The sequence below is a fragment of the Phocoena phocoena genome, chromosome 5 (genome assembly GCF_963924675.1).
Source record: "Phocoena phocoena chromosome 5, mPhoPho1.1, whole genome shotgun sequence".
Classification (NCBI taxonomy): Eukaryota; Metazoa; Chordata; class Mammalia; order Artiodactyla; family Phocoenidae; genus Phocoena; species Phocoena phocoena.
Window position 1 is genome coordinate 111,766,418 of NC_089223.1, and position 27,219 is coordinate 111,793,636.

The following is a 27,219-nucleotide window of genomic DNA, read 5'->3' on the forward strand; positions in this document are numbered from 1 at the left end:
AAAAAAAAAAAAAGAGTCCTTTACATAACTTTACTTTTTTCCACATAAAACCTAGTAAGTGTCCCCTGCCTCTGCAAGGACTTAGTATTTCACAGAACACACTTTGAGAAACAATGATTTTTAGAATCTACAAACTTAGAAACATTCTTAGAAGTCATCTGCCTTAAACTCTTGTTTTAGAGATGAAGCAAATTAGGCTCTCAGGGGTAAAATGTCTTTCTAAATAGGAATAGAATATAGTGGGGAAAAGTCCAAGTTTTGAAGAAAAACCTATATCCAAATTTTAGCTCTGTTATATTGTGTGGACACAGCAAGTTATTTAATCTCTACAGCTTCACTATTCTTATCAGTAATCCTGATATAATAATACCATGCATGGCTGTTGTAAGGACTTTATAAAGTATGTAATGTGTTTAGTAGACAGTAGGTGCTCCACAGTATTAACCCTCCACCCTCTCATGCAGGGCGTTACTTTCTCCATCCCTGGCTCCTGAGTAGGGTGACCAACTCATTCTGGTTTGCCCAGGACTGTCCCAGTTTAAACACTGAAGACCCCATGATGCCGGAACCTCCCAAGTCCCAGGCAGATCGTGACAGTTGATGCCCTACTCCCTCATCCTTACACCTGGGAAAAAAGAACTGTAAATTCACCAAAATAATTGTGTGCTTTATTTTACAGTGGTTGTTAATGTTACATCCCCATTTTTTAAGGGGAAGAAAACATACTTTTGGTTATGACGTGTGGAGATTTATTGCCATATATATTGAATCAAAATATATTAACATAAAAGTACTTGTGAAGTAAAATCTTTCTTGTGCGTTTTCAACACTTACAAACTGGAAATCAGAAGATTAAATATTTACTATAAAAAAGAAAGAAAACGAAACAACAAGGGGGACAGAACAAGGCCTAGGACTGAAGCCTACTGAGTCTGGTCTAGTACTCCTTCCACTACCTTTAGGATTCCTCAGTAAGAGATGCTTTGAAAGCACAGTGTTTCAATTGGCTGAGACAGCTTAGAAGATTTCATAGTTTCCTAAATTTTAGTAGACAAATTTTCATTTTCAACTTATTTTTCTTTATCTACTTTCATAATCTAAAAAATATTTTTGGAACCTAAACACTGGAATTATATCAAGGTAAGGAACTAAAGAACATTCTTCAGTAGAGTTAGGTTCTTAAACTATGACTAAAGAGGCACCTTTAGTCTGGTTGAGAAGCCTGCAACGTTCTAGTAGAATCCTAGCACTTGAACGTTCAAGGCTTTAAGAATGTCTAAACTGTGATCCAAGTAGTGATCCAACTGCCTCAACGGTGATCTAACAAAATTTTGATACATTAACCCCTCCCTCAAATTTCCCTCTGGATTCTTTCAAAAAATCAGTTTAGTACTTGCGTTGCTAGGAATTTTCACAAAAGTCTGGGAAGAGTTTGAACTGAGGAAATGTTTGAAATAATTGTAACATCTGAGCATCTTTGGAAAAGAACTTTTTAGGTTACCTTGCAATGGGAAGGAGGGAAGCCGGTTCTGTGATTTGACTACACTCATCCAGGACAGCCACAGGAAATTTAAGATCATTCATGCATGGGAATGGGCAGGCTGCACAGGTAGCTCCAACTACTCGGACCTTTATTACAGGAAGAATGTTATTCATTAATAACTATTAAACAAATTAAGAGAATATATTTACCAAAGAACTTACAGGCTAAAATCAGAAATGAGCAGGTCCTAATTTAATCACTGGCAATCAGAAATCATAGGCCACTTTATATTCTCATTATTCCCACATAAGAAATGGAAATTCCTCTAAGAGTTTTATTTATGAACAGGTGATACCAATGAGCAATAGTTTATAGTAAACCGGGCTTTCACTTGGAAAGGTATCAAAGAAACCATTAATAATTATTCTTACATATCAATATGCTGGATAAGGATGTAAAACGGTAAGTAGTTTACATAAATGACTCATTTGCATTCATTGAATGTAGTCAAACTAAGCCCCTCTGGATTTGGTTGGGGAGAAGGGAGGAAACGTAAGTCTATAACTCAGATAATAAAAAGCTGGTCTGAAGGCTTCTGAGGACTTCTAGAACCCAAACTTGTTGTAGATTGATTATTATTTACCATTCCCTCCTTCCCCGTGACAGTATTACTCATCCACACCCTTTGCTGCGTGCCTCTGCAGTGTCTCCCACCAGAGAAGTAGGTGGAGTATACTTCCCTGCCCCCTGATGTCGGGCTTGGCCATATGACCTGTTATAGCAATGGAATGTTAGCTGACATGCTGGGAACAGAAGCTTTACACGTATTTGTACGATCTTGCCTGCCCTCTTGCACTTCTGCAGTCTGTCAGGAGAGGGGCATCATGCCACAGACAACTGTTCTCAGAACGAGAGGCTTGACCCACACCAAATGACCTGTAGAGTTGTTAAGTTTGTTGTCTTAAATTACTGAGATTCTGTTTAAGCAACATGATTTCAGCAATAGCTGACCAAAACAGGGTCCCAAACAGGTTGACTGTCCCAAATCTCTCGCAGAAAAAGTGGACCCATGTCCACATTGTCCAACAAGCCAACAACCCTCTTTTCCTCCACTCCCTTTTCTTCCCCCCAGCCTCTCCTTTCACAGGAGAAAGCTACTAAATGACTTCTTTCTCTCCTCCCAGCTGACACCCAGACTGGCCTGGATCAGAACTTGATGAAGGAGATGATGCTACTTGTTGCAGCCGGAGACCCTATGTGTCCAGTGTTGGTTCCCAATACCTGGGATTAAGTGTCTGAGCCTCCTAGATTCTTAGGATAGATTTCAGACAGACCCTGCAAGGACTGGTTTGGTTTCTAAGAAAGCACCAAAGATAAAAATGAACTTGGATATTTTGCCTAGTGTCAGACTTTCTCTTCCTCTGTTTCTCCTAGAAAAAAGCCACGTTTCGTTTAACTTCCCAGGAATCTATTCCCACCTCTTCACTTTCCCCTTACGCCTATAAAAAGATATACATATAGGGAGAAAGAGAAAAGATGACTCTGTCATGGAGAGTTGGATGTGTTCACAAATTTGAAGAATGCTTTGCAATAAAACGTGCACTGGATAGACAGGCACACTTCAGTTGGATCCGAGCTATCACAGTCATTTGTTTTATTTAAGGGAAATAAATAGGAATAATACTCCTATCAACAGGAATAAAAGGGATCTGAATCGTATATATAAATTAAATAAACAAACAGACAAACTGAAGCTGTTTCCCCTCACCTGCTTCAGCAAGGTTTTATTGGTCCCCAGTTTATGCTGCTCAATACTTTTCCTCACATAGACTCTTTCCACAGGAGTCAGGTCTTCCTTCATGAGTGCATGTAGTTCTTTCAATTGTTCACTTTCATTTTCTGAGCCAGCATGCAAACTTAAAAAAGAATTACATAAAAGAATACCCTTTGATTCCATTTTCACAGCATCACAAAAAAGTAAAATACAGATTTCCTAAAATAACACCAAGAAAAAGATACAGCTTTCTCTCCAGAAACCAGATTTAAGGTAAGACTTATATAAAATTATACTTCTGTGAACATCCTGTGACTTTTGGAATTTAGCGTTCTTACCTGTAAGGTAAAACTGGCTTGGCAATCTTCCTGACACTCCCAACCCTGACAAACTTTTCAAATCCAAGACTAAGAAGCCTTTAAAGAAAACAGGGTAAAATAGATTCTGATTATTTAGAAAATGGAATCTTAAAGTTTCACATAATATTTACATTATTAAAATTAACTTTGCATAACAGTATATTTTATATTATGTAGTTCAATGTGAAATGGCTAACCTCAAAGTAAATATAATGTAGTTGAAAGACTTTTTTATAAAATGTGTTTCAGAGAATTTAAAAAAATGTATTATCTTTTTTTTTAAAGCATGCCTTTATTTTCTTTTATTTTAACTTTATTTATTTATTTTTGTCTGCATTGGGTCTTCATTGCTGCGCACGGGCCCTCCTCAGCTGCGGCGAGCAGGGGCCACTCCTTGCCGCAGTGCGCGGGCCTCTCACTGTGGTGGCCTCGCCCATAGCGGAGCACGGGCTCTAGGCGTGCGGGCTTCAGCAGTTGTGGCATGTGGGCTCAGTAGTTATGGCTCGCGGGATCCAGAACACCAGCTCAGTAGTTGTGGCCCATGGGCCCATTTGCTCCACAGCATGTGGAATCTTCCCGGACCAGGGCTCGAACCTGTATCCCCTGTATTGGTAGGTGGATTCCTAACCGCTGCACCACCAGGGAAGCCCAAAAATATGTATCATCTTATGTTGAGGGCTCATGAAACGTTCATAAAATATTTATGTTAGAATTTATCACAAGTAAAATTGCCCTGGGAATTCCCTGGTGGTCCTGTGATTAGGACTTGGCTCACTGCTGTGGCCCAGGTTCAATCCCTGGTCAGGGAACTAAGATCCCAAAAGCCACGCGGCCAAAAAGAAAAACAAAATCTACAAAAAAACAGGGCTTCCCTGGTGGCGCAGTGGTTGGGAGTCTACTTATTAGCTATGTGGCCTCAGCAAAATACCTGACTTGAGTTTCAGTTCCTCATCTCTAACATAAGATATTGTGCAGAGCTGTAATGAGTATTAAACAAGATAAGGTATGTTAAAAAGCTAACACTCTTCCTACTAAATCTCGATGCTAAATATATGGTAGCTATTGCTTTCCATAGTATTATGTCTTTAGGGGCAACTTTGTTTTTTTGTAGTTTTTTTTTTTTTGCAGTACGCAGGCTTCTCACTGTTGTGGCCTCTCCCGTTGCGGAGCACAGGCTCCGGACGCGCAGGCTCAGCGGCCATGGCTCACGGGCCTAGCCTCTCTGCGGCACATGGGATCTTCCCGGACCGGGGCACAAACCTGTGTCCCCTGCATCGGCAGGTGGACTCTCAACCACTGCGCCACCAGGGAAGCCCTAAAGAATCTCTTCTACATGTTTTCTGTTACTTTTCAGTAGTTAGTACTTACTCTTCTAGCTTCTTGATTTTTCTTTTATAACAGTCTACAGTTAAATTTTAATCTTAGGCTAAGCAATCTGAAGTTCTTTGCTGTTTAGTCTCCAGGTAACTTGTCATTATCTTGAATCAGAAAATGTCCTCAGCCACTGTTTTCGATTACTCAGGAGAAAGAGTACACACAGGTAGAACCTTCCTGGAGGGCAATCTTGCAAAGTATATTAAGAAGCTTAAAAATGTTCATATCTTTTATTCTAGGCCTAGGACATTTTCTTCAGGAAAGAATAAGAAATGGATACCAAGATTTATGTTTAAGGAACTTGGTTGCAATATTATTTATAATGGCAAAAATCTGGTAAGAACTTACTGATCAAAAATTGCTTATCGTATAAGAAAATCATTGCATTTAATAGAGCTATGAAAAATTTTGGTTTCTAAGCTTTAATACCATAGAGAAATAATCACTGAGTAAAAAAAAGCAGGACAGGGCTTCCCTGGTGGCGCAGTGGTTGAGAGTCCGCCTGCCGATGCAGGGGACACAGGTTCGTGCCCCGGTCCAGGAAGATCCCACATGCCGCAGAGCATCTGGGCCCGTGAGCTATAACCACTGAGCCTGTGTGTCCGGAGCCTGCGCTCTGCAACAGGAGAGGCCACAACAGTGAGAGGCCCACGTACCGCAAAAAAAAAAAAAAAAGCAGGACCCAAAACAATATATACTGTTGAATCCTAAGTTTGGAAAACAAAATGAGTGTGTGTATATGTATTAAAAGTCTGTAAAGAAATACAATAAAATATTATCTGTACTGTCTTGCATATTTTCTGCCATAAGCATTAACTTATATAATTATAAAAGTTAATTTTTAAAAAGTCTACACTTACAAATAACGGATTATTTCTCCTAATCAAACTTTATCATTTGTGTGAAATTCAGATCATTAAACATTGGAATATTGGTAAAACATTACATAATACTTTCTTTGCTTTTGTCTTTGGCCACACTGCGGCATGAAGAATCTTAGTTCCCCAACCAGGGATCAAACCCGCCCCATGCAGTGGAAGCATCAAGTCTTAACCACTGGACCACCAAGAAAGTCCCAATTTTTAATAAAATTTACACAAAAATTTTACACCTGTAAAACAGATTGTGCTATTGCCTTCCATGAAACAGCAACCGGCTAACTTATTAGTCTGTAAGTAGGATAAAATCAAATACAAAACCTGACAATTTTGGTACAGGGATGGGATAAAGGTAAAACTAAAGGTAGATCTCTCTTATTGAAACCAAAAACATAGTTTAATCAAACTGTTCAGCTATTTTACTATTATTTGTTCATATAGGCAGGTGGATAAGAGAATAACGCATGACTTGGTTTTGCAAGTTTAGCCTACTTCCAAGGTAACAACCCAAAGCTCCTGGGTCAGAGACAAAGGACTTTTACTTATGGCACAGGAAGCAGCATAAGCACCAACATATCTTCTATGGTTTCCCTTGGTCCCCTTGTCCTATGAGGAGACACAGAGAATCCAAATGGATGCCTGCACTGCAGTGGATTGAGTTGTAGGAAAGGAACACTGAGCTTGGGAATCCACTATTTTTATAACAAGCAGTAAGTAACCCTGCTCTTTGTCTGGGAGGGAGATACTACCTCATCAGTCAAGGTTGCTCACTGCAGACACAACCCTACGAAATGTGCTGAGTAAGAGTGGTCAGGGCCTTGCACGGTAGATTCCTCCCCCAACAATACACGTTCTGGGCTGGACTCAAATTTTTACACGAGCAACTAATAAGTTAGCCTGTTACTGTTTCATGGATGCTGGTTCTTGAGTCAGAGATAAAGGCCTTGCATGTCTGGCATACCCAGGAAAAATGTGCATGGACACTCAGGGCCTATGGTGATCTACCTCTCTCAACAATAACCTAAAACATTAGGTACTGAAATATACCTGTGATACCTACCCAAGAAGTACTCTGTCAACAGCTACATTAGTAGAAGAAGAAATCAAAACTTTCCATGGTCTTGCATTTCCAACGGTAAGAGCTTCACTCTTTTCAAATAGCTGCACAAAAAACAAAATCACCACTGCCAGCAAATAACTCTTTCCTGCTCCAAAAACACCTAATTATTTTGAAAGGGAAAAAAATAAAGGCAATATCATAAATAAATTTCTGAAAAGCACAAGAAATATTTCATCCATCTCCCTCTCTCCTTCATTTAAGTAATTTATTGAAAAATATTAACTGAGTGCTCACTATGTGCTTAATTAGGACAAGGGATAAATACATAGATAATTATTCAAAAGACCTCCATATTTAATGAGACCATAGTCTACTTAGGAAGACAGACAAGCAAAGAACAATGATAAAACAATATGGTAAGTAACATTGTTGGTATCAGAGAAAGAACATCTCTCTTTGCTTTGGTGGAGTTGGGAATGCTTCCTAAAAATAAAAAGAGTAACAGAACTAAATCTTCCAGGATAAGATATCCTGTTAAAGAGAGGGTCATTCTAGGCAGAGGCATGACAAAGCACACAGCTGACAAGTATTTCCATACAGCCTACAGCAAATAGGCAAGAGATGAGGCTGTCTGACAAGGTAGGCAAGGGGATAAATCACAAGAGTTCTGCTTGCTATGGCTAAAAGTTTGAATTTTATCTTAAAGACCAGGGGAAATCAACGAAGGATTTTAAGTAATGGAACTAAATCAGATTTTTTTTTTTAGAAAAACTACTTGAGGGAAAATATGAAGAAGGGTAAAACTAAAGGTAGGTCAATTAGAAAGCTGTGTGAGGTGATCATAACAATAATACATGCCAACTTTACTAAGTGCTTCCCATGTGCCAGACACCACTCTAAGCCCTTTATTTATGTTAACTCATTTAATCCTCCAAACCTATGAGACAGATGCTATTATCAAACTCCATTTTACAAGGTAGTCTCACCAACTAGGCTATACGGAGGCATGATGAAGGCTTGGATTGAGGAGGTGCAAATGAACTGGCGAGGAGAGAATCAATATGAAAAGTGGGTACAAACAAGAAGGGACATCTCAGTGACTGATCTGATGAGGGGAGAGAAACAGCAAGATGGAGGAGTGTTAAGAGAAAGTCACTTAATCTAGGGAGAAAAATAATCTAGGATGACTCCCAAGTGTCTAGCTTGGTCAACAGAGTGGATGTGAAGCAAATCCTCAAAATAGGACGAAAAGTAGCATCAGCTTCAGGGAAAAGGTCTGTGAGAGGAAATGAGTTAAAGATGGAACAGATTCCAGATAAAAGTAGTAGCTCTGAAGAGGAGAAAGTAAAGCTCCTTCACTGAGACAGAACCAGAAGAGTAAGAATAGGTCCATACTTAGGTAAGTTGGAAAAGGAAGGCAGGACATTGAAAGGAGTTTCTGTTATGACCTCCATTTCCTATTTTAGAAGCAAAATCAATTTCAGAGAGAGAGAGTGGGGCAGGGGCAAGGATGGTATTATGGGAAGGATGAAGGTTTGGAATAGCTACTATGAAGGATGAAGGGTGAGCGGACTAGGAATTAATTAATAGAGAGCAACACGTAGATGTCTAGATCAAATCTGGATACTTTGATAATGAGAGTATAATGCTACCCACTCATCAGATATGCTGCCTATTCTCCCTTTTAGGGTGGTCAGTTCTGCTCTCATCTAATAGTTTACTAAAATGGGTCCAGATTTGAAAAATGTAGAGTTATTCTGGAATCTTGTCTGACTAGGAAATTACAAGCGAGCTGATTGAGTTACAAAAGCTTATATGACAATGCATTTACTAGAACCGTTTTCTTTTCTTGCTTCTTACCATGTATGATCGTGATAGGGAGGGTATGAATTCCCAGTTCCTTCACTTCACCACTTTCACGTGATGCCATCATTTGAGCTATCTGAATTAGAGCTGTAGCTTGATCCTTGTTTAACTTGTGTGCCTGAATTAACTCACTAGCTAACTGCAATGTTGCTCCTATACTGAGTAGTTCCAATTTTGTGCTGATATTCGAGAAGGCTGGTGCGATAAATTTTCTCTTATTGACTCTTTTGTTGCTCATTGTAGTTGATGAAGACCTATGCAAATGAAAATTTTTTTAAATGAGAGGCTTTTGAAATAGGTGAGTAGACCTAGTCATAACTTAGCCTTCACTTTATAAGCATCACAGCGAACATTTTTTTGGAGACACAAATAAACATATACCCCAATTTGGAGGAGGGTGGAAGAGAACTAACATTTGTTGAAAACCTACTATGTGCTGGCATTATACTAAGCATTTTACATGTTACTTGATGCAATCTTCACAACAGTACTATGTAGTTAATTATCCCAAATAGAGATACAGAAATATTAACATTTTTCCCCCAAAGCACACAGCTAATAAGTCATATACTGACTTAAAAGCCCATGTTCTATTAAATAAAACCGACTTAGGTAATTAATATAGCCTCCGTTTAAGGTAAAACTGCAATAAACTGGTTTTATTTCTATTAAGACTGAATTCCTGGGCTTTGCTGGTGGCGCGGTGGTTAAGAATCCACCTGCCAATGCAGGGAACAAGGGTTCGAGCCCTGGTCTGGGAAGATCCCACATGCCGCGGAGCAACTAAGCCCATGCGCCACAACTACTGAGCCTGCACTCTAGAGCCCGCGAACCACAACCACTGAGCCCGTGAGCCACAACCACTGAAGCCCGCGTGCCTAGAGCCCGTGCTCTGCAACAAGAGAAGCCACTGCGATGAGATGCCCACACACCGCAACAAAGAGTAGCCCCCGCTTACGCAACTAGAGAAAGCCCGCACACAGCAATGAAGACCCAAAGCAGCCAAAAATAAAATTAATTAAAAAAAAAATACATTCCTTTCAAAGTAGATAAATGACATAATGGATAAGGATATTTATTTTTCTTACCTAGGACTTTATTATGGTGAAAAAAATGAAATACCACAAGTTAGATCATAATATTACAAATTAGAAACTAGACTTTTTCTATCATTTTAGTGAATTCAATATAATGTCGCTCCCAATTTTTAAAAAAGGGGCACGGTGCTTGAGAAATTAAAAATGAGATATAGGTTATGTCAAGAATAAAATTAGTATCAATATATATACTGGATTCAAGCTGTAAAATGTTACATAATTTAAATGTTTTAAATGTTAAATAATTTGTAGCATAAAAGTACAGATAAATAAATAAAAACACTCAAAAGATCCTCAGGAAATTATTCCTTGACCAAGGAAAAAGATTTGCAGTAACCCTTACTAGACTCTACCACAATAAATAAATAAACAGATAGATGAATGGGTGGATTGTTGGGAAATGATGTGTATTCCCCTTTCTCTTTTGAACCACTGACAAACAGTAACCTCATAATCACTGAAAGAAAATTAACACTTTGTTGGCAAAAATTTATGTAATGTACTTTTATAACATTTTCATATTTACAATTAGTCATCATTTTTTAATACCAATGACCCAAAGGTAAACAATGACTTACATTGTTAACAGGTACTGTGTTAGAGGTAGAGTAGCTGGATTAAAGTTGTCCTGAATATTTTTCAAAGTGGTCAGCTCTGTGCTAGCATTACAAGCCAATAATGCATGGACCACTGCTGTAGACAGAATGCAGAAAATTAACATTAATGTAAATGAAATGAACCATTAAAAAAACTCTATTAAATGTACACATAACTCAGAGTTCAGCTACTGAATTAATCACACAACATAAACGCTTAAGTACATGCAGAGGTCCTTTTATCCATTAAACTACTATACTACATGCTCATTCATACTTTATAAATTGCATAACTTAACATCAAATTTGGACTTCCATATGTCAGTTAATGAGTAAGAATAACTGTTTTGAGTTCGGGTGTGGTGACACTGCTTAACAGCCAGTTCGATTTAATCAGCATACATTGTACAGTAGTGTTTATGGAATTTGTTAACATTTTCTTGCATTTCTTCCTCAATTATTTTATAGGAATATATGGAAAGCAGAAAATTAGAATGCTTTTATTGGTGAGGAAACAACTGCAACAAATATGAAAATATGCATTCAAAAAATGACAAACGTTCACTTAATTAGGCTCTTATTGAACTCAAGCTGGTTGACTAGGTTTATTCAGTTCTAAAAGAAAAAAAATCAAGTTAAAAATGTCTATGAAATATTTGAAATGGGTCGTTAAATGCTGTGTCTTAATTAGATATGGACCAAATTCGACCATCAGAAATTACTCCAGAGATCAAAATGTATAGAGAAGTATACAGATTCATAGAACTGGATAGGGATTCAGCTTACTAAAGCTTCCTTTATTAAAAGAAAAGTAAGGCTCAGAGCCTACTGTCTTATTAAGAATTTCTCAAGGCAGATGATAAAATAGCCTCAAATGAAAATCATACCCTCTTGCTCAACTGCTCACGAAATCTCTTGCAAAATCTACAAGACCTTCTCAATGTAAAAATAAATGATTTGTTTACTAAATGTATACTACTAGAATAATAAACCAAGAGGATTAAATAAATCAAGAACTGGAACTTGATATAAGAAATTATTTAAGAAAATTCTTATTTATATGTTTAATATTTATATTTTTAGAAATCAGGTATATACCATGTAAAATTCAACTTTAACAAAATACTTAAGTGAGGGGTCAAGATTTTATTATATTGTTAGCCCTCTAGGACTTGAGCTGCAGAAATATTTAGATATTCAACTTTCATACACATTTCAAGAATACTGTACACAATAATAGGTAGTAGAGGTGGATGCTTTTTGTTGGCTTTAATCAAACAATCCCACACAAAGTTAGCATTCTTGCTCACAGTCATCACATGTCTTCCATTCTTTTTTAATACAAATTAATATGGGCATAATAATACTTACTGTTAGTGGGCCAATTCGAAGGGAAATAACCTTTCAAAGGTAGTAGCTCTACCTCATTGATAGATGATGGACCAAAGAAAGCACTACATGCAATAAAAGTATCCAATTCAAAGTCTAGGGTTTTTGAAACCACCCAAAGATCATCTGAAAAGACAAACACTTTTAAAGGATTCAGAACTATGCTCCATCCAAAGCTACCTTGGATTTCTTTGATGCTTAGTCCTACATTATTTCTCAAAAAAACAAACTTGGTTATTATCACCAACAAGATTCCACCCAGACACATAACATTTCATTCCCATGTTTTTAACTCAATTAGTTTAATGTTTTTAAAGTTACTTTATAATTTAAAAAAAAATGTAAATAAAGCAAAGATAACATCTAACTCATTTTTCTCTTATAGCTACATTTGATTTTCCCAAGGTAGGGTATTAGTCTAAAAAGATGCTCCACCATGTAAAGGTTTCTATGCTCAAATAAAGTTGGCAATCCATGGATAGAATACAAGTTCTCTTAACAGACTTCCACTTAACATATGTTCCAGATTAATTAACGTTCTCCTTTCTTCTCCATAGTACACTGAGCACTCATAGCTAGTAGGCTGCTTTCCAGAATATCTATGCACTATTTCTACCATCAGTGGAGTTTACAAAGAGTCAACTGCATTTATTCTAAAACTTATTTATACTAGTTGTATTTGCTATTATAATTATATAACTTAATCACATATTATTTGACCCATTATGAGTATGAAGGAAAAAACTTGTTGTTTAAAGAAAACTACATTCCGGCCTTACCTGGTGGCACAGTGGTTAAGAATCCACCTGCCAATGCAGGGGACACAGGTTCAAGCCCTGGTCCAGGAAGATCCCATATGCTGTGGAGCAACTTAAGCCTGTTTGCCACAACTACTGAGCCCATGCGCCTAGAGCCTGTGCTCCGCAACAAGAGAAGCCACCGCAGTGAGAAGCCCGTGCACTGCAACTAAGACCCAATGCAGCCATAAATAAATAAATAAATGTATTTTTTTTAAAATGTAGGTAGCTATAAGGTACTAGATTTAGCTTTGCTTTGTTGATTCAAAGTTTCTTATATCATTTAAAATAACTAATCAAATAACAAAAGCAAGCTAGGTTAGGATCAATGACAAGCGTAGGTCATGAAACCAAAGATAAAAATTAACCCAACTTAGGGACTTCCCTGGTGGCGTGGTGGTTAAGAATCTGCCTGCCAAGGCAGGGGACAAGGGTTTGAGCCCTGGTTCAGGAAGATCCCACATGCTGCAGAACAACTAAGCCCGAGCACCACAGCTACTGGAGCCTGCGCACCTAGAGCCCGTGCTCTGCAACAAGAGAAGCCACCGCAATGAGAAGCCCGCACACTGCAATGAAGACTAGCCCCCACTCACTGCAACTAGAGAAAGCCCGTGCGCAGCAACAAAGACCAAACGCAGCCAAAAAAAGAAAAAAATTTTTAAGGATTTTATTTCCAAATATACAAAATTTGGGGTCCAGGGTTGTCATATTGTGCAGCAATGACAGAAGTATCAATAAACTCATTACATTTTCAGCTTATTTTTTATATTAGGTTCAGGATACAGTTCATTCAGTATACTTACGATGCCAAGAGCTTGGTGTGACTCTTTAACCAAAATTAAACAGTTTTTGGTAGCCTATAATAAAGCTTTTAAAAAAACTAAAATTTAAAATATGCTTTTTAGGGGTGGGGGAATAAAATAAAATATGCTTTTTAGAAATGGTCTAATTTATTGTACAATAATTCACAATATGTACTATGAAACTGTACTCTTAAAAATCTCTTTAATATAAAGAATTTACAGGGCTGTATGTAAGTGAGATACAAGGCTAGACGCAGCCACAACATAATCAGATCAACTTACCTTTGCTGTAAGTCGAAGAACTTTCCTTCCGACTCAGCTTAAGATAAAGTTTGCTCTTAGGTTCATTATAAAATTCAGGATCTACAGTAGTAAACTTCTTTAGTTTACCATACTGTTTTCTTTGAAAATCAAACCCTTTTCTGCAAAATGAGTAAAAGACAAAAGTGAATTTGAATATTAAGGTATGATTTTTTTTTTGAGATATAACTGACATATAACATTATATTAGTTTCAGGTGTACAACATAATGATTTGATATATGTATATACTGTGAAATTATCAGCATAAGTCTGGTTAACATCCATTGCCACACAAAGTTTTTTTCTTGTGAAGAAAATGGATGAAGTTTTTATTTTTAAATAAATTGAATTTTTTAAAAAAGCACTGAAGAACTCATTGCGTGTATAAAATTTTTTTCAAATAAAAATTTTTTCTTGTAATGAGCTCTTACTCTCTCACCACTTTTCAAATACACAGTAAAGTAATATTAACTATAGTCACCATGCTATACATTACATCTGCAGGACTTATTTATTTTATAACTGGAAGTTTGAAGGTACAAATTTTTTTTAAAAATCTTTAAAATACAGTATGAAGAGGCAAGAACCAGGGATGTGTATGTTTATATACTTTCATACATATATACACAATAAAAATACATTGTGTCAAAGGAAGAAAATAGCAAGCCTCACAGAAACATCATTAGTTTTAAAAGATTGAGATAGGAATAGTATCTAAAAGACAGGGTACTTCAGTTTCTATAACTGTAAAAATGGAATAATAAATTATCAAATTACTATTTCTTATAAATTATGATGATTAAATGAAATAATACATGCAAAGTGCTTAGAAGAGTGCCTGGCATGTACAAACTCCCAATAAATGCTGTTATTATTAAATTACCATGCAAATGCTCATTATATTTACTTTTTGGGTAATCCAACTTTTGTAAGACATGTTTCCAAAAAGTAGCATTCTATCATCCTATAAACTATGTAGTTCAGGCTTGTGAATGACCAATATGTATTATCCTGTGATGATAAAAATTATTCTTGTGATTTTTTTGATAGGGTTTCCCTTAGAATTATGATTATATGTAAAAATGCTTAGAAAAATGGCATTCCCGCCAGTAATCCTGATATTGCTGACACTGCTCAATGTTTAGAGGGGGCCAAAAATAGCTTTAGGGAATTATTGCCATTTTATAGTCATAAAAAATGAGGTACTCTATCTTTTAGACATTCTTCCTATCTCAATCTCTTTGAAAACTGATCATAATTCTGTGAGGTTACTATTTTCTGATATAATTAGAGGCAATTACTTGGCACCATAAAACATACCTCACCAAAAGCTGGCATTCCTCATAGAGGGGTATCTTTTGACTTCTTAAGTACAAGCCAATACTTTTTATATCATTTAAAACCATGCTAGGTAGAGATTTTTCCTGTGTTAAATATCCTGGGGTCACTTCTTCAAGCCACTTGAAAAATTTACATCGGTCAGCTCTGGGTCCATCGCAGGTATAAAAGAGACGACCCTAAGGGGAAAAAGATATTGAAACTTTAGTGAGAAAAATAATGTTTTTATTTTTATTTTTTTTACTGTTTTTGTACTATGTTTGTCAAGACTTTTATAAAGACTGCTTGGCATTAATGTACTCCAATAAATTAGCCGCTATACAACTTAATCTTTTTATTAATTTAAACAATAAATTAAAACTTAAAACCACCTACTTTTCATTTATTACTTTTTATCAAAAATTACACTATTCTGAAAACTCAATCTTATTTGAAAAATAATATTTATTGATCTCTGACTTAACATGTTCACTATAGAAAACCTGAAAGCTGCCCCAAAACAACTATAGGGAACATCTTGTGCATTTCTTCTTTTTCTTTTTATCATTTACTCTTTTTTTAAAAATTTTATTTAGTTTTGGCTGCATTGGGTCTCTGTCGCTATGCGTGGACTCTCTCCAGCTGCGGTGAGTGGGGGCTACTCTTCACTGCAGTGTGCGGGCCCCTCATTGCCGTGGCCTCTCTTGTTGCGGAGCACCGGCTCTAGGCGCCCGGGCTTCAGGAGTTGTGGCTCGCGGGCTCTGGAGCGCAGGCTCAGCAGTTGTGGCGCACAGGCCTAGCTGCTCCGTGGCATGTGGGAATCCTCCCGGACCAGGGCTCGAACCCACGTCCCCTGCATTGGCAGGCGGACTCCCAACCACTGCACCACCAGGGAAGCCCCTCGTGCATTTCTTTCCAGACTTTTTTCTCACTCACGTAAGTGCAAGCATGCACACACACACACAAGGATACACACATGTATATTGTTTTAATAAAACTCAGATAACAACACATTTTCTAGTCTATAACCTAACTCTTATACCCAACAACATACTATGAGCATGACAACCATGTCATCAAATAATCTTAAAAAGAAAAAAAAAAAACACTTTTAGTGGCTCTATAATATTTTATTCTATGGTTATAATATTTTTATGAATCCTTGCTTTTGAAAACTAAATTTAAAACCAAATTTACATACTCAACTAATGATGAAGTGGAATATGCAAGCAATGGAGGAAAGTTGTATTATTATGAGTGAAAGCACAGTCTTATGAGTACAGAACATCGGTCAATATTACAAACATTTTACTAACTTAACTTCTTCCATAATAATGTTATCAGCAGTATAAATTAAATCAATATGCTTTTCTATTCCCCTGGCCTTATCAGTTACGTTACTCATACTAGGGATCACATAGTAGACCAGCTTTAACCTTTACTTCCTTCAGGCTCATCTCTGCATTCTCTAAGCCCTCAGGTTGGGACATATTCCCTTCTCAGTGCTCTCACTGTAATTTGGGCATATCCCTCCTACTTTATCAATTACAGTATTATATAAAATTTCCTTTTATATATCTCTCTCCATCCACTACTGTGCAACAAGTTCCTAAGCAACTTGAAGGTTGATTTTAACTCATATTTTTGTATCGTCGAATGCAAATCATCTTTCAGGAAAAATGTATTGAGAGTTTACTATATGTTCGTTACTAATGTCTCAAGCAGAAGGCTCCCAGTCAAGACTTACTCTTTAAGCTTGTTGTAAAGCAATAGGTACCTAAGCCTTTTATGAGACTTACTTGTCTCATAAAAGGAGGGGAAGAGGGAACAATACCTTATTTGGACCTTCCTTTTTAACCATGACAAGTTTTGCAGGCTGATGATGATGGCAGGATGGCACATTATTTTCTACATTTTTCAGTTTGTCTCTGTTTGATGATGTGTAAAACGATATGTCAACTTTTGAAAGAGCTCTGTGCAACCTTTGTGCCAACCCAAACAGCAATATATTTAAATGTTCTACAAAAAAATTTTTCAAGATAATTTTAAAAAATACATAGGTACAGATGAAAATTAAATACAAAATAATTTCACATTTGTATCAGATATGTATTAGCTAAACTTGAAAATAGCCTTTTGACAGTAAACTATAACCTAATACTAACATCCATTTTTTAAGTCCAGTTTTACTCTTGAACGAAACAAACTATGCACCATACTTAAAATTTCCTACATAACAAAACCATCTGTAACAGTTCCAGTTAAAAAAAATTTTTTAAACTACACCTTGAAAAAGATAATGCTGTCATTTCCCACTCAAAACTCAACTTTGATCTGAAATTAAAATACAACTTGCTGTCAAAAACTGGATTAAATATATAGAAAATAACAAATCTCAAGGAGACGATTTAATGTAAAAATTCATAAAAGATACACTTTCTTACAGCTAAACTATTTACATTAAGCAGCAATCAATCATAATAAAATAAAAAGATAACAGTCATACCTATGAGACAAGATGTAAAAATTTGCTTATAATGAGCAGGAGACTGAAAAACAGCTGGTATGTGAATTTGCCTTTGGGGAAGATATGCAGATTTTATTTTCTGCCCACTTGGGAAGCATAGCTCGGAGTCATTTATCTCCTGAAATGGAATAATTCAAGTTATTATAACAACTCCAGAAAAATACTGTTTACTAATAAGCAAATTCCATAGATATGTTAAAGGAAATAAACAAATTTTTCTTTTGACTTCCAGAATCCATGAAAACCATTTTCTAATTTTAAATGAGAAACTAAGTATAGCAAGAAAGGCTATGCCATGGCACTTTTAATGATAAATAAGACTAACTTTTCTTGTCTGCCCCTTAATAAGTTTTTAAATATTTTTGCTAGGAAAAACTTAACTGATGTGAGTGAATCATTATGTATCTCTATTTCTGGTTACAACTATAGTAAGAATTGTTCGTAACCAATGTATAATAAGATGTATCTTTACCCTAATAATGATCTGATCAGCAAAACTGAGCTGAGAGTGAAAAATGAAAACAATCATAGTAACTGTAGTAGTGGAAGCGATGGTAGAAACAGAGCTATAATTTAGTAAGTATCTATTACGTGCCAGATACTGCACCAGATACTTTCAAATATATAATTTCATTTAACGTCCACAAACTCTAGGAAAGATCTTAAGTCAAAGAAAATGCGAGTGTAGCAAGAGTTTTGGAAAACTCTAAAAAATAAACAAAGCCATTGGCTCCGAGACTAAAATCATTGCACCTACATGATTTTGGTAATTCTTTTGTTGAAATTCAGATAATAACTACTGGAAAAAAGATGCAAAACACGGGTACATTTCCTCACCTGAAAATCTCCTGTTACACTGCAGTTGTAGCAGGCATACTCTCTTAACACATTTTGAATTTCCTCAGTCTTAGAAGTCTGCTTTAAATTCAAAGAAAACGCTTTCTTTCTGGAAACCAAATCTTGACTGCTAAAATCCTGCTGCTGTTGCTGAAGCATGTGTTTCATGATTTGCAAATGCCCAGAGTCTACAGAACTTTCATTCACAGCACCACTCTGTCCTTCACCCGTGTCACTAACATGCATCCCAGAAACAGCCTCAGCAAAGAAGCCATCTGTTACTTTCTGATCAACTCTGTCTGGAGTAGTCAAGTTGCACTGGAGTATGTTTTGATATTTCAGCCACTTGCTTTGAGTAGATATATTATCAAAAAGTGAAACGTCCCTCGGAGTCACTTCCTTAGATTCTTTAGAGATAGAAGTTTCGCTCTGGTCCTCTGACCCAAAGCTAAAAGAAGGAACTTCTGACTCTTCACAAAAGTTGAATATTGGAGAACCAGAAGACCCTTGCCTGTCACAGTCGATCACATATGAACAAGAATCTACATCAGGTGGCCCACTGGCAGGTGGCAAAGTAATAAGTGGAACTCGGGTTCCACTTACTAATGAAAGCCTTTGAAGGTTCTTATCCTCCAGAGAACTCGATTTTTTCATTACTAAAGAAAAAAAAAGCTAGTTAAATAAAAATGTATTACGGACATCACCCAATCTCTAGAAAACAGTGGGTATCCATACAAAAAAGCAAAAAGTACCAACATGCCTTGTACCAAAACAAACAAAAATATCACATTTCCTTTAAAAAACTTTAATGGTTTTAGTCTCCAAAAAATAAAGAAACTTTTCCAAGGTTGATAAACTTGAAATCTTTCTCTTTTTCTTTTCCCTCTTAGCTAAGGATTTCCACTCACCAGCGCCCCACCAATTACTACATTATATTTACATAACACTGAAGTTTTCAAAGTATTTTACAGCCGAGAAGGGATTCATCATTCTCATTTTATAGATAAGATTGCAACAAGGCCTAGAGGTAACATGACTACCAATTGGCAGAGTTAAGACAAGAACCCAGAACTAGTTTTTTGTTCTCAACTTTATATTCTCCAGAGACTGAAGTTCAAGGTTTATTTATCGATGTGTTGCAACTTCCTTTATATATTTATTACATTCACAGACTTTACAAGTCTGTGAATGAAAGATTATTTTTAGTTTAGTAACAGTCTCTCAAATAAAAAACTTCACTTTACATGGACAGACAGATTACAGCCATATGGTAGCAACTGTCTAAGTTGAGAAAGTGAAAATCACCAGGTAAAGTTCTTGCTTTCAGGGACTCCTCAGAGAATTCCAGTGTGAAGTCTTCTGAGTTCAAAGGTAAAGTAGAAACAGGGCTTAATGTGGAGATCTTTTGTTCTGGTGACGTCACCTATCCAGAAAGAAGAGACAAAACTACAGATCAAAATCTTTTCCCCTATAGTTTGAATGAATTCTAATAACTATTGTAAAAATAATGCTTTCAAGCACATTGTGTAGAGCTATAGTGGGGCAAAGCTTCCTCCAAAAGGGGCAGGACAGAATAAACTCACTACAATAAACAAGAATAATAGAAAGTGAAATACAGAACATAAAACCTGTTGGATTTACTTGAAATGGGTCAGATTCTGATTTGGATTGATCTGGGTTATGGGGATTTGGTTGTGAAGATCAGTTTCCAGTCTAAGGGTCTCAGGCTTAATCAGATCTTATGTTTGGAGCTGTGAAGGTAAAACTTCCTGAAAACCCAAGGACAGCTTTCTCTTAGGTCCTCAGGTCTAGGAGGACTTTTTTGATATATTCCACATCTGAACAGTCATATTATTCTCTATGTTATTCTCCTTAGAACAGTATTTAATTTTGTTGCTGCTTCCAGAAATTAATCACCCTAAAAATCTAATACTAATTGAACAGACAAAACTGGGGCTTGGGCCTCACAGGCAGCTGGAATCAGGGCTTACACTGCTGTCACTAACTCCGTCTCTTTCTCTGAAAGTCTGCTTCTCTTTCCCTGTAGACCAGATTCCTCCACATGGCAGGAAGCACAGCCCACTGAAAACTTCCTAAACTTTACACCATTAACCACTGTAGCAGACGCTGCTGCTGTCCTGGCCATGTCTCCTTGGCCCATCTATGAGGTCATCTACAGTTGGGGAATTGCTCCCCTACCTGTCCCAGGCTTCCTACCTCTAGCATCTGCATCATTCTGCCTGAGGACAGTGGCTGGGGGAGTGCGCTGGGACAGCAGGTAGGGCAGACCAGAAGTGCCAGGTGGTTAATATGCCCAGGAGTAATCTTCAGCCAAAGAGGGGTGGGAATTGGTGCATAAATACCTTACTTTCCTCATTCTTTGGGAGGACAATTCTGAGTTTTGTTTTATAGGTCTTAGAGGGTTCCCAGCTGGACTCAACACCTTTTATTATTGCTTTCTTCCTTTCCCTGTCCCCCAGTGTGACTGTATTTGGAGACAGGGCCTTTAAGAGGTAATAAAGGCTAAATGAGGTCATGAGAGTGATGCCCTAACCTGACAGAATTAGCGTCCTTATAACAAGAGAGTTCTCACTCGCTGTGCTCTCTCTTGCTCTCTCTCTCTCTCTATGTGCACATACCAAGGAAGGACATGTGAGGACATAGTGAGAGGGCATAGTGAAAAGTAGCCATCTGTAAGCCAGGAATAGTTCTCACCAGAAACTTGATCTTGAACTTCTACCTTCCAGAACTGTTACAAAATAAATTTCTGTTGTTTAAGCCACTTATCCTGTGGTATTTTGTTACAGCAACCCTAGCCAACTAAGAGTCCTGCATCTTACTCCACTCAGTAAAGCCCACCTCAGTCCACGCTGTTAAGTCAAAAAAGCCAGGAGTCTTTCTCCTGCCCTTCCTTCATCCTACTCTCTACATCCAATCCAGCAACAACCATGCTTCTAACTCAAAAATTTATCTTAAATCTCTTTATCAACTGCTCTACACTTTCACTGCCACAATCTCTACTTCAAGTCACTATCGTCTACGGCTCCTCTTGACTGGTTCCCTGGCTTCCACCACAGTGCCCATCACATGCATCTTCCACCCAGCAGCCAGCAAGATCTCTTAAAAATGTAAATGTAATGGGTGTTCTGCTGAAAACCCTTCAGTGATTTCCCCGGGGAACACAGAGCAATATCAAAGTTCTTAACCTGACCTGCAAGGCTTTGTATGTCTGGTCCTGCTCCCTTTCCCAATTTCATTTAATTACCACTTTCCCTGTCACTTTCCACAATCCAGCTACTTTGATCCCCTTTCACATTCTTGAACCCACCCAACTCTTTTCAATCGCAGGGTATGTACACTTGCTGTTTCTGTACGTGGTATGTTCTTCCCCCTACTGCTGCCCCAGCTGGAGAAGCCTTCCTAATCATCTATAAAGTAGATTCCCCTATAATTTCAGAGTATCTTCATAACTTTTCTGTATAGCGGTTATCTCAGTTTGTTTGTTCTCTTGAGTAACATCTCTCTCCCCTGCTGGCCTTTAAAATCAGACATCATTCCTGTTTTGTCCACCACTCTATATCCAAGTCTTACAAGTTCCTGACCTACAGAAGGCATTCAGTAAACACTGCTGACTTCCTATTTATTCATGAATTGTATATTTCACAGTAAAATTTCAGTGCTCATTTCACACGTGTTCCACACATTTCCAATTAAGATCATGCCTAGGCACTTCATTGCATATCATTTGTTACTACTCTTGGGACTCTTTTTCTGGTATATTTTCTACTTGGTTTAAGAAAGCTATTAACTTTTCAAGTTTATCTTATCTTCAGCTCCTTTACAAAATTATTTTTAAACCTCTCTTTTTTTTTTTTTGTGGTACGCGGGCCTCTCACTATTGTGACCTCTCCCGCTGCGGAGCTCCGGACGCGCAGGCTCAGCGGCCATGGCTCATGGGCCCAGCCGCTTCGCGGCACGTGGAATCCTCCTGGACCAGGGCACGAACCCATGTCCCCTGAATCAGCAGGTGGACTCTCAACCACTGCGCCACCAGGGAAGCACTCATTTTTAATTGATTCATCTAATTCTATTTTTTCCTTTCTAATTATGTATGCCTCGCATTTCATGTCACATTGCAAAAAATAAAACATCTGAATAACAAAGAAGATAGCAGTAATCCACATTTTGTTATTTATTCTAACAAAAATTATACTGTGCTGTTTCATTACTAAAATAATCATGGTTGGTTGTTCATAAACTTTCTTGATCATGTTAAAAAAATCATCTAGTCTTAAGATTTTTATCATTTTAGTTTTTAGTAGAGTCATTTCTTATAAGACCACAAACATTTTTTACTCACAACTGTTAAAACTTTGTTTAGGGAATTCCCTGGTGGGCCAATGGTTAGGACTCAGCACTTTCACTGTTGGGGTCTGGGTTCAATCCCTGGTCAGGGAACGAAGATCCCATAATCCGCAGGGTGCAGGCAACAAAATCAACAAAAAAACCTTTGTTTACATTATACCTTATTTGCTTCCCACGAAGTCCTCTCTGTTGATTTAAAATTATAATCCAAATAATTATATAAATGTTCTGAATCTTTAGGAGGGAAATCTAAAATTGCTGTGGGGGGAAAAAAAAGCATGGATCTTTATATAGTTTGTTCAATGTCAAATAACTTCTTAATGTTACATTTTATTTATAATTTACTTACAATCATTTTCAACTGAGTCCTTATTAGACTCAGCTGTCACTTGAAAATTCTCTTCAATATTAAAGCTAGTACCTCCTTTTGGAAAGTTTTCTTCATCTGGGAACTAGAAAATAGAGATCTACTTATCAGTTCAGAAAAAATGTGTGTGCATATCCATATATTTACCTATCTCTCTCTACACATATAGTTTATAGTTATAACTTGAGACATAGACAAACAGAAAGAAATATGTTATAAAGCCAGTTCCATTCCGGAAAAGCAGGGTACATTATATTTCATCAATTCTTATGACTCAAGTTTCTTACATCTTAACAACTTTGAAATAGGGATGCACCTCAAAAATGACATTTTTACATCTCTAATAGCACAGGCAACATCTGTGACATAGTTGTCTTTGCCTGTGCAAGTGCAACTATATGCAAAGTAGTAATACTATTCAAATAATGATGACTTAAATATGACTTTGTGCATTGTTAACATTAGACATATTAAGCAATTCTGCTGTTTAAATGCCTTCAGAAAGATCACACTAGGATTTAGCATTGAAAAAAATGTACTGTGGGGACTTCCCTGGTGACACAGTGGTTAGGAATCCACCTGCTAACGCAGGGGACATGGGTTTGAGCCCTGGTCTGGGAAGATCACACATGCTATGGAGCGACTAAGCCTGTGCGTCACAACTACTGAGCCTGCTCTCTAGAGCTCACGAGCCACAACTGTTGAAGCCCACGAGCCACAACTACAGAGCCCGTGTGCCACAACTACTGAAGCCCGGTGCCTAGAGCCCATGCTCTGCAAAGAGAAGCCACAACGAGAAGCCTGGGCATCGCAACGAAGAGTAGCCCCCACTGACCGCAACTAGAGAAAGCCCATGTGCGGCAAGGGAGACCCAATAAAGCCAAAAATAAAGATTAATAAAGAGCAGAAACTAACACAACATTGTAAAGCAACTATACTCCAATTAAAAACAAAAAAAGGTATTCATGGATAGCTTCTATTTGTCAGGCACAGAGTGAGGCACTGGAAATACAACAAACAAGAAGCCACTGACGGTGCCTTCACAAAAGCTGATACTTTTGGTGGGAGAAAATTAAGGATGAAGCAAAATTTGCGGCCCTGAACCAAGATGGCGGAGTAGAAGGACGTGCTCTCACTCCCTCTTGTGAGAACACCAGAATCACAACTAGCTGCTGGACAATCATCGACAGGAAGACACGGGAACTCACCAAAAAAGATACCCCACATCCAAAGACAAAGGAGACGCCACAATGAGATGGTAGGAAGGGCGCAATCACAGTAAAATCAAATCCCATAACTGCTGGGTGGGTGACTCACAGACTGGAGAACACTTATACCACAGAAGTCCACCCACTGGAGTGAAGGTTCTGAGGCCCACGTCAGGTTCCCAACTTGGGGGTCCGGCAACAGGAGGAGGAATTCCTAGAGAATCAGACTTTGAAGGCTAGTGGGATTTGATTGCAGGACTTCGACAGGACTGGGGGAAACAGAGACTCCACTCTTGGAGGGCACACACAAAGTAGTGTGAGCATCGGGACCCAGGGGAAGGAGCAGTGACCCCAGGGGAGACTGAACCAGACCTACCTGCTAGTGTTGGAGGGTCTCCTGCAGAGGCGGGTGGTGGCTGTGGCTCACCGTGGGGACAAGGACACTGGCAGCAGAAGTTCTGGGAAGTACTCCTCGGCATGAGCCCTCCCAGAGTCAGCCATTAGCCCCACCAAAGAGCCCGGGTAGGCTCCAGGGTTGGGTTGCCTCAGGCCAAACAACCAACAGGGATGGAACCCAGCCCCACCCATCAGCAGTCAAGCAGATTGAAGTTTTACTGAGCTCTGCCCACCAGAGCAACAGTCAGCTCTACCCACCACCAGTGCCTCCCATCAGGAAACTTGCACAAATCTCTTAGTTACCCTCATCCACCAGAGGGCAGACAGCAGAAGCAAGAAGAACTACAATCCTGCAGCCTGTGGAACAAAACCCACATTCACAGAAAGATGAACAAGATGAAAAGGCAGAGGGCTATGTACCAGATAAATGAATAAAATAAAACCCCAGAAAAACAACTAAATGAAGTGGAGATAGGCAACCTTCCAGAAAAAGAATTCAGAAAAATGATAGGGAAGATGATCCAGGACCTCGGACAAAGAATGGAGGCAAAGATCAAGAAGATGCAAAAATGTTTTAAAAAGACCTAGAAGAATTAAAGAACAAACAAACAGAGATGCACGATACAATAACTGAAATGAAAACTACACTAGAAGGAATTAATAGCAGAATAACTGAGGCAGAAGAATGGATAAGTGAACTGGAAGACAGAATGGTGGAATTCACTTCTGCAGAACAGAATAAAAAAAGAATGAAAAGAAATGATGATAGCCTAAGACACCTCTGGGACAACATTAAACACAACAACATTTGCATTATATAGGTCCTAGAAGGAGAAGAGAGAGAGAAAGGACCTGAGAAAATATTTGAAGAGATTATAGTCGAAAACTTCCCTCACATGCGAAAGGAAATAGCCACCCAAGCCCAGGAAGCACAGCGAGTCCAATACAGGATAAACCCAAGGAGAAACAAGCCGAGACACATAGTAATCAAACAGGCAAAAATTAAAGACAAAGAAAAATTCTTGAAAGCAGCAAGGGAAAAACAACAAATAACATACAAGAGAACTCCCATAAGGTTAACAGCTGATTTCTCAGCAGAAACTCTACAAGCCAGAAGGGAGTGGCATGATATACTTAAAGTGATGAAAGGGAAGAACCTACAACCAAGACTACTCTACCTAGCAAGGATCTCATTCAGATTCGATGGAGAAATCAAAAGCTTTACAGACAAGCAAAGCTAAGAGAATTCAGCACCACCAAACCAGCTCTACAACAAATGCTAAAGGAAGTTCTCTAAGGGGGAAACACAAGAGAAGAAAAGGGCCTACAAAAACAAATCCAAAACAATTAACAAAATGGTAATAGGAACATACATATCGATAATTACCTTAAACATGAATGGATTAAGTGTTCCAACCAAAAGACACAGGCTTGCTGAATGGATACAATAACAAGACCCATATATATGCTGTCTACAAGAGACCCACTTCAGACCTAGGGACACATACAGACTGAAAGTGAGGGGATGGAAAAATATATTCCATGCAAATGGGAACCAAAAGAAATCTGGAGTAGCAATACTCATATCAGATAAAATAGACATTAAAATAAAGAATGTTATGAGACAAGGAAGGACACTACACAATGATCATGGGATCAATCCAAAAAGAAGATATAACAATTATAAATATATATGCACCCAACATAGGAGCACCTCAATATATAAGGCAACTGTTAACAGCTCTAAAAGAGGAAATCGACAGTAACACAATAATAGTGGGGGACTTTAACACCTCACTTACATGGACAGATCATCCAAACAGAAAATTAATAAGGAAACACAAGCTTTAAATGACACAATAGACCAGATAGATTGAATTGATATTTAAAGGACATTCCAACCAGAATCAGCAGATTACACTTTCTTCTCAGGTGTGCACGGATCATTCTCCAGGATAGATCACATCTTGGATCATAAATCAAGCCTCAGTAAAATTAAGAAAATTGAAATCATATCAAGCTTCTTTTTTGACCCCAACACTTTGACATTAGAAATGAATAACAGGGAAAAAAACGTAAAAGACAGAAACACATGGAGGCTAAACAATACGTTACTAAATAATCAAGAGATCACTGAAGAAATAAAAGAGGAAATCAAAAAATACCTAGAGACAAATGACAATGAAAACACGATGATCCAAAACCTATGGCAGGAAGCAAAAGCAGTTCTAAGAGGGAAGTTTATAGCTATACAAGCCTACCTCAAGAAACAAGAAAAATCGCAAGTAAACAATCTAACCTTACACCTAAAGGAACTAGAGAAAGAAGAACAAACAAAACCCAAAGTTAGCAGAAGGAAAAAAATCATATAAAGATGAGAGCAGAAATAAATGAAATAGAAACAAAAAAAACAATAGTAAAGAT

At 37.8% G+C, this 27,219-nt stretch overlaps 1 protein-coding gene across 1 annotated transcript in view; it reads right to left on the minus strand.

The window, feature by feature from the left end:
- The window catches only part of ZGRF1 (zinc finger GRF-type containing 1), a 65,529-nt gene that overhangs the window by 4,908 nt on the left and 33,402 nt on the right, over nucleotides 1–27,219 (minus strand). The window contains exons 10-22 of the mRNA XM_065877273.1: nucleotides 19,738–19,882; nucleotides 18,460–19,115; nucleotides 17,602–17,740; nucleotides 16,930–17,114; nucleotides 15,099–15,295; nucleotides 13,759–13,898; nucleotides 11,859–12,002; nucleotides 10,470–10,584; nucleotides 8,789–9,048; nucleotides 6,929–7,088; nucleotides 3,596–3,673; nucleotides 3,252–3,399; nucleotides 1,502–1,629 (exon numbers count right to left, since the gene is read on the minus strand). Of these exons, the coding sequence (XP_065733345.1) occupies nucleotides 1,502–1,629; nucleotides 3,252–3,399; nucleotides 3,596–3,673; nucleotides 6,929–7,088; nucleotides 8,789–9,048; nucleotides 10,470–10,584; nucleotides 11,859–12,002; nucleotides 13,759–13,898; nucleotides 15,099–15,295; nucleotides 16,930–17,114; nucleotides 17,602–17,740; nucleotides 18,460–19,115; nucleotides 19,738–19,882 (2,495 nt within the window). The remainder of the gene's footprint in view (nucleotides 1–1,501; nucleotides 1,630–3,251; nucleotides 3,400–3,595; nucleotides 3,674–6,928; nucleotides 7,089–8,788; nucleotides 9,049–10,469; nucleotides 10,585–11,858; nucleotides 12,003–13,758; nucleotides 13,899–15,098; nucleotides 15,296–16,929; nucleotides 17,115–17,601; nucleotides 17,741–18,459; nucleotides 19,116–19,737; nucleotides 19,883–27,219) is intronic.